Source organism: Thermobia domestica, chromosome 13 (assembly GCF_964235325.1).
Source record: "Thermobia domestica chromosome 13, izTheDome1.hap1.1, whole genome shotgun sequence".
In the NCBI taxonomy this organism is placed as follows: domain Eukaryota; kingdom Metazoa; phylum Arthropoda; class Insecta; order Zygentoma; family Lepismatidae; genus Thermobia; species Thermobia domestica.
In genome coordinates, this window is record NC_137466.1 from 7849025 (window position 1) to 7857897 (window position 8873).

The 8873-nt window shown below is 40.1% G+C and overlaps 1 protein-coding gene across 1 annotated transcript in view; it reads right to left on the reverse strand.

Moving 5' to 3' along the window:
- LOC145669111 (gustatory and odorant receptor 24-like) overlaps positions 1–8073 on the reverse strand; it is a 31582-nt gene extending 23509 nt beyond the window's left edge. Inside the window, exons 1-2 of the mRNA XM_081737452.1 lie at positions 8005–8073; positions 6469–6558 (exon numbers count right to left, since the gene is read on the reverse strand). Of these exons, the coding sequence (XP_081593578.1) occupies positions 6469–6558; positions 8005–8028 (114 nt within the window). The 5' untranslated portion in view covers positions 8029–8073. The remainder of the gene's footprint in view (positions 1–6468; positions 6559–8004) is intronic.
- Positions 8074–8873: the final 800 nt, after the last annotated feature.

Below are 8873 nucleotides of genomic sequence, written 5' to 3' on the forward strand. Positions count from 1 at the left end.
AAAATTACTTAAATGTAAAGCCTAATGTAAACGTTATATCAGCAACTTGATTGGAAATATTATCGTAACTATTAATTGTCATTGTAATTTGTAATTCGGATTTTTACATCGAACTGAAATTACTTTAATTTGTAATTTGAAACAGTTACGATAACTAACTAACTCTATGGCCTATGGAACCCGGAGATTCAATGCCGCGTGAACAAAAGCTCTACACTGATTTCTATCCTTAGCTAACTGCATCCAGTTTCTACCTTGTATTCCAATCTCTGCGAGATCCATTTTCATATTGTACTCCCATCTGCGCCTAGGTCTTCCTAATGGTCGTTTTCCGATTGGTCTTTCAGTCAAGACTTTGAAAGCGTTGCTACTTTCTTCCATTCTAGCTACATGACACGCCCACCTAAGCCTCCTAGACTTGACGACCCCAACAATGTTGGGTAAACCATATAAATTGTGTAGTTCCTCGTTATGAAGTTTCCGCCATTCCCCATTCCCGTTCCTCTTGGATTCGAATATTCGTCTCAGGATCTTGTTCTCAAATACTCTCAGCCTATGTTCTTCCCTCAGAGTAAGCGACCATGTTTCGCAACCATACAGAACAACATGCATGTTATAGTTTTGTATATTTTAAGCTTCAAATTCCTCTACAGAATTCGCGACGACAAGAGATTTTGAACCGAATAGTAACACGAATTCCCTGCTTTTAGTCGAAATTTAATTTCTTCCTGAATATGATTTTCCTCTGTTAATATTGATCCTAGATATTTGAAACTATCCACTTTATCAAAAGTATTATTTAATATCTTAACGCATCCATAATTTGCCGTATTACGGTCCCGACGCACTTCCATGTATTTAGTTTTCTCTGCATTTACTTCTAATCCCATGTCCCTGCAAGCGTTTAATAAGATCTCTGCATTTCTTTCTATTGTTCTCCTGTCATCCCCTATTAAATTTACATCATCAGCATATGAAATAACCTGGTGAATACCGTTCAACTCTAGAGCCTGGTTGCTATCTTTGATTTTCCTTATAACGTATTCCAGAACAAAGTTAAATAATAATGGCGACAATGCATCTCCCTGTTTCAGGCCATTTTCGACGTGAAAGCTCGTGGACAAAAATTTTTCTACCCGGACTTTACTTTGGGATTTATTTAAACATATCTTAATTAATCTAATTAGCTTTCTCGGTATTCCAAGTTCTGTAAGAACGTTGTATAATGTTTTTCTCCTAACCGAGTCGTATGCCTTTCTAAAATCAATAAATAGTTGATGTACCGGAGTATTGTATTCCCACTTTTTTCGAGTATTTGGCGAATGATAAATATTTGGTCGATAGTTGATCGATTTCGTCTTAATCCGCACTGATAATCGCCAATAATTTCATCTGCGTATGGGGTCAATCTTGCTAATAGAATATTTGAAAGGATTTTATAGGATGTTGACAGAAGAGAAATGCCTCGACAATTATTACAATCAGTTTTGTCGCCTTTCTTGTGAATTGGAACAATGATTGATTCTTTCCATTCTTGTGGCAATTCTTCCTCGTTTCAGATAAGGAGAATGAGTTTGTGTATCTTGTACCACAATTTTTTGCCTCCAGCTAAACTTAGCCGGAATTTCATCTACACCCGGAGTTACTTTACGATAAGATGTTATAATTAGCCAAAGCCTATTAATGTCTTGTGTCAGCATTCCACTGTTACACATATATTCAAACTTTTGTAAGTTGATTAGTTTTCTTTCCTTGTTGTTTTATTTTAATAAATTGTATATTGTTAAATGAAAAAGGAGAGTTCTTTGTTTATACTAGTCCTGAACTCATCCTTTCAATGACAGAAAGGTAAGGTATAACTAGATGAGCGTATCTTGAACCCCTTATCCCTAGACAATATTTAACTTATGAAATCTCATATTTCTTTGCCTTCTGGCTGGGGAAACAGAGGCGTACAAATGGTTATACTTAAAAGCTGCCCTCTCACTACTAGGAAGGAAGTATTAGGTCACGAAGAGAAAATACCAAGGGAAGAATGTATCACTAAGGATATTCAGGAATTAATGGATAAGAGAAAGATCATTCGTTGGGTTTCAGGAAGTATATTGTAAGACGGGAAGCGGCACTTACATTAAGAGGATTGACATAAGAAATAATTTGAGACACAGAAACGACTTACGTAGTATTTGTGAACTTTGTTGAAACATTCGATAATCCAGAATGAAACAAAATATTTAGGATTCTGAAGGAATGAAGAATAAACTATAAGGAGAAAAGAAAATATATAACCTGTTCAAAGAAACATAAAGCATTAACTGAAGTAGAAAGAAGAGAGAAACAAATATCCAGAAAGAAATTAGGTGAGAATGCTTATTGTCACAAATTTTGTTTAATATCTACGTTGAAGATGCAATAAGGAATCATAAATATGCATAGTGTAGAGATAAAATAAACACGCTTGTATGTGTATGATATCACGCTCTTCACAGAGAATGAGAAAAAATGTAACAGGTCTAAGCGGAATGCAGCAGATGTTCAGTGGCAAATTCAATATAAGGTGAGCAATAGCAAAACAAAATATGAGATGCGCAAGAACAAGAGAAAGTAAAATTATCGAAGTAAGAGACAATTTGGTGTAAGAGGTGAAGAAATTCCTACCTAGTGATTAAAATGGCAAACGGTAATAGATGTAAACAAGATGTAAAATTGAAGAAAGCTCATCGAAGAATGAATTAGAACAAAAAAAAAACAAACAAAAGAAAAGCGAGTGCTTCTAGCAGAAAGCATCGACAGAAAACTGAAGGAAACGCTTGTGAAAGCATATGTATAGAGTGTGCATATGTATAGGGTGTGAGGCATAAACCAAAGAGTATGCCAAGAAGAGCAAAGAAACCGCAGCGAGGTGCGCAAACGGCCCGCATCATGCGAACTACAAGGGATGCGGCTACCTAAAGCAGGAAAGGGCCAAAAGAACTCAGAAGAAGATCTTCCCACCCTCTGACACGGAAGAAAAGAAGATAACGACCCAGGAGCACACCCAGCCGCCCAAACCCCGCCAAGATCCACCCCCTCCAACAACAGAGGGAGAAGCTAACACCAGCACCACTGCCACCCCAACAGCAAACCCCATCTCAGAGCCCAAGTCTACCACTTCACAACGCAGCAACCAATCAACCAGAGGCAAACTCACCCCAGGCCTCAAAAACAAATCCGCCCGGAAAACCAGTGAAACCAAGGACAAAGAAGAGCCAGCAGAAGCGTCCCTAGCCACAACCCTCAAGGACCTCCTAAACCTCCTAAAAGGTCTCAACGTCCGTACCTTCTTCGCCAAGCTGAAGACGGAACTCCAGAATCATGACAGCCAAAGATCCACTATCCAAGTTCACGACAGCAATGCAAGTCGCCGCCAAAATTCTCGATGATTGTACGGACTAATCATGCAGTGGTCCGCTACATCAGAGTGGCGAGCTGGAACGCCAATGGAAAACTAGCCCAGAAAATCGAACTCGCGGATTTTCTCACCTTGAGAACATTGATGTGGCCTTGATCAATGAAACACATCTAAAACCGAAATGCCATCGCAGCATAAGGAATTACACACTCCATCGCACCGACCGCAACTCAGTAAGGATGGGAGGAACGGCGATACTGATTAAAAACAAATATTCCCCGCTCTCACCTCCCTAGAAGCAACGGGAGTGATCATCCACCCTCCAGACGGACCTCTGCATGTGATTGCGGCCTACCGTCCCCATGCCAACAACCTCCACCCTCCGACCTGGACACACTGCAACAGTTGGACACCGCATTCTCATCGCTGGTGACCTCAACTGTAAACACCCAGCGTGAAACGGAAGGGTGGCGAACCACAACGGACGTCTGCTACATCAGGCACTCACAATCAGGAACTTCATCCCGACCATATCCTGGATATTACCCTGTCAAAGATCATTGCCATATTAGAAGGCCCAGATGTCATGTCCGATCTGCACTCCGACCATATCCCTATAGTATTCACAGTCGCACTCAACCTTCACTTACCCATCAGAAGAATCCCAAAATACCACAAACAGACTGGGACATGTACACGGATGCCAGTAAATGACTCAGTCGCAATTGACGTAGCAGTAACTCCCTCACCGCATCCATACAATCAGCATACAGGATAGCTACAACCAGTCACGTCATCCAACACCAGCTGGAGCCCAAGGATCTGCGTACAGAAGCACTGGTCCACCTCAAGCCCTGGGCTTGTCGATAATGGCAAAGAACCCGCCAACCTCTCTGGAAAACGCTGTGGAACTCCCTCACCACACGAGTTAAGAAGAGGTTACTCAGACAACGACTTCAGCAGTGGAATGACAAACTCCAATCCCTGGACACTCCCTCCCGTGATTTCTGGCGTCTGGTCAAAGCCTTCACAAAACCCACCACTACACGCCGCACCCAACCCATCAGAGGCCCCAATGGCTTGCTCTACACTCCCGAAGAACAAGCCACACAATTTGCAGAGCACCTCAGTACTGTGTTCCAGAACCATAGCGACCCACTTGACACACATCCAGGAAGAAGTGCAACAGACCTTACAAACTCTCCAACAAGCGACCCCCTTACCACCCACAACATTAACGACCCCAAGAGAAATTCAAAAAAACATACAGCGAATCTCCACCCACCGAGGTGCAGGACCGGACAAGATCACCCCAGCAGCCCTCAAGCATGCACCCCGGAAGGTCATTGTGCTCATCTGCAGAATAGCCAACGCAATGTTTGCAACAGGACATTTCCCCTCAGCGTGGAAGGAAGCCAGTCTCATCCCCATCGCAAAACCAGGAACAGCCAGCACTGAACCCAAAATTTATCGATCAATCAGCTTGCTCTCACACATGAGCAAAATTGTGGAAAGACTGGTCCAACGCAGGATGAACGATCATATCTCTGAAGAGAAGATCTTCCCGCCACACCAGTTTGGACTTCCCCCTGGCCACAGCACTGCCCTTCAACTTGTTCGAGTAGTAGACAGGATCACATATCAATACAATGTCGGAGACCAGACGATCGGACTATTCTTGGTCATCGAAATGGCCTTCGACAAAGTTTGGCACCACGGACTCCTCCACAAATTGCATGTGACGGGCTTTCCTCTCTACATAATCAAACTAGTGCAGAATTTCCTCGAGAACAGAACTTTTCGAGTCCACCACGCCGGTCATCTAGCTGAACCAAAAACCATCAAAGCCGAGTGCCCCAAGGTTCCTGCTTGTCACCAATATTGTATAACGTCTACACGTACGACCTGCCGACCACAATGAACACTATAGTCGCAACGTTCACAGATGACACGGCAATCTTCGCAAGCAACACAAATTACAGATACGCACAAGTCCATCTGCGGAGACACATTAACCTTCTTCAGGACTGGATCCACAAATAGAGAATCAAGATAAACCCAACCAAAACAACGCTGGTGGACTTCACGAAGAACACCAACGGAGGCCCATCACCATCACACTCCAAGGAACAATCCTCCCACTCCAACCCCACGTCAAATATCTGGGTGTGCTCCTGGACAGGAAACTCACCTTCGAAGAACATATCCATAACACTGCCAAGAAAGGCACCGCAAGGCTACGAGCACTCGTACCACTCTTCCTCAGTAACCAACTGTCAATGGAGACAAGACAACAAACCTACTACATGAGCCTTCAACCCATACCCATGTACGCTCACGAAGCATGGCAGCATGCAGCACCATCACATCTCAAGCACCTCCAGATAGTACAAAATAAATCTTTCAAGCAATCTCAGGCCATCCACGAGACACCAGCACGCTTCAACTCTATAAAGACCTGAACCTTCAACTGCTTCAAGACCTTCGCCGCCAAAGATCAACCAACCTTTTGCACCTTATCCACACATCCGACGAACCTCATCTAAGGGAAATCGGCACACGACAGCCACACCGGCAACTCTACCGTATGCCTCGACCACCGTAAGCAAACACACTCCAGGACTGCAAGGGTAGAACATGCGACAGTGGCGGTTCTAAAGAACAAATACGTAACAAACACGACATGACACATCACCTCAAATAGAAGGCAAGGGCACTAGCTCGAAACTTAAAGACCTCAATCGTTATGAGAAAACTCGCTCGCAGGAGATACTTAAGAGGAATTTCGCGATTGAAATATATGGGCCAAATAATACAAAATGTAGAGAAGAAATAGAACACGGAAATAAAAAATCTGGCCTAGGATAGGAAAAAGTGAGAAGCTGCATAAAATGAATCAAAGATTGTTAACCTATGAAGAAGAAAAATAGCTTACTATGAAATTAAATATTTGATTATACTTCATTGAGAAGTTTGAGAAATTTCATACTTAGCCTACCTTTGACTGTAAATCATGTGTTGTAATAAATACTACTGAGGAGTCTACTTAATCGAAAGTTGAAAAAAGAAATTCTTACCGAAGTGAGGAGTGCTCTATTTACTTGAACAAAACCTCCGAAGTTGATAACTGCTTTTCTTGTTGATAGAAGCTGGACGAGGAATTGAAGCTGCAGAGACAGGAATAAATACATTACATGTCATATTTCATATACGAAAACTCGTGAAGGTAATGAAAAGTATTCAAATAACTAGTCTCTAGAAATTCAAGAACTATAATATCTTAGTGTGAGAAATATTACTATAGAAGGTTCCTTCTTAAATTAATGTATTTATTAACAACCAAAGCAATTTAGTTACCAGTTTTATGAAGTGATTCTCACAACTCAGAAACCTTTTCTGTAGGAAATATTCCTATATCCTGCAGTTTCTTATTCTTCAATTTAAAGTAGCTTGATATATTACGTAATCATTCGAATAAAACTATTTCTTTTAAGATTAATAATAATCGTTATTTACTTTACCGAGCTTGTGTAAGGGTTCGGTAGATGAACTTGTTGACCTATTCTAAGTTCTAAACAAGTTTTTTTCCTATCACTGTTTTAACTATTTTTCTCTTCTTAACCAATATAATATTTTAGAGTTTGTTTAATAGCTATCATAGAGTTATATTAACCGAATGTTATATTTTATATAAAACATCTTGCGTTAACGTATATAAATTCTAGTATCATTACATTTGCTAAGATCAAGTCCAATTAAAATTTACTTTTATTAGTCATGTTATTCGCAAGTACATTGTTTAGTTTATATGCTACCAGAATCTTAACTTACACCTTCCGACACTTAATTAATGAGACTGATTTTATAGTGACGAAGTAGTGAATGTAATCCGTAGACCAATATGTGCATTCGAAATAGTCGTCTTCTACAATCTGGCAATACCGCATTCTCACACGCGAGGCATGACGGGAAATACGACACCATTAACGGCAGACACCAAGAGGCTGTAGTCACGCAAGCAGCATGGAGCAGAGAGCGAATATCAAATTCTGTGTTAATCTGGGTAGTGTCACAGAGACTGTAGGTTTGATGCGGAGAGTGTATGGGGATGTGGTGATACGGAGAAACTTTGGCTTCAGAAGTCAAAAGTGAAACCAATGGTTCTGTGTTTCTATATTGTGTTTCTACGACAATAAGAGTATAATTCATCATGAATTTGTACAAGAAGGTAACAGTGAAAACCCAGTTTTATTTAAGTGTTTTGAAAGGTTTCGGGAAGAGAATTCGTCGTGTTCGGCCTCTTATACTCAGCCCCAGGTAGCTGGTTCCTTCTCCATGACAAGGCACCCGCTCACCGCGTAGTACTTGTTATCCATTGGATTATTTCATTTCTAAAGCAGATATAAGTTTTGATTGGTTTATATTTTGTTTTGTTCTCTTTTCACTAACTATGATATAGAATGTGCAACCTAATACACCTCGTTAAATATAATTCAACTAGTAGTTGAAGCTAAGACCACATATGCAAAGAACACGCACTCCTACTTAACTACTAATATGTTAGAATTGTATATTAAGTTTGCGAAAAACGTTTAACATTTCTGTTACGGTACCTCGTATTTAGTGTCAGGATCCATTCGTGTGGTGTCAATTGATCCAACATCTTCTTCTAAAAACTTCTGAGCCTGCAGAAGAAAAATATTATAAAGGCTTTTCTTCTTGTTTATACAAGACCTCATTATTGTTTTTTTTTTTTTCACTTTAGTTACTTTAAATTATTTTAACAGTACCACAAATAAACACAGAAATAAAATGAATGTTAAACATATGTAAAGAAACTGGTATATTTCTAAAGTATACTTTACTTTCATGTTCTAAATTAAGACAAAACTCTTTCTCGTGAAGTCATTATAATTATTAGTTTAACAATAAGTACATATTCAATAGATAAATAGTTGAGTTGAGTTGATTTTTAGTTTAACGTCCCGTTCAGCAGCGAGGCTATATGAGACGTGGACCTAAAGATTAACGTGGAATCCGAACCACATGAGCTCCCGCCGGGAATCGAACCCGGGTCTCCCACACCAAAGGCGCGTACGCTAACCGCTTAAACACAAAGGAGCTCCGATAGATAAATATCGATTAAATAGATCAACAGGTCAATTCAATATAACGATTTTATTTTATGTATTCTCGGTTTCTTACTCTGTTTGATGAAACAATTTAGATGAGTTATTTGTTTTTGATGAATTCTGTGTACCTTGCCTTCCAGCGATAATAGAATAAAGTTTTAAGATTTGTTGATCATTCACTCAAGGGAAAATGCTTCAAAGATTACCCTTGAAAAAGATCTAATCAAAAATGTCTTTAGTAACTAAGAAAATACATAATATTTAACGAGGATCTCTGGTATCTCCATCCGCTTGCTTAAGTTATTAAATATGACGCGCCTACTTAAGGGTTAAAAGGGGGAAGATATGGA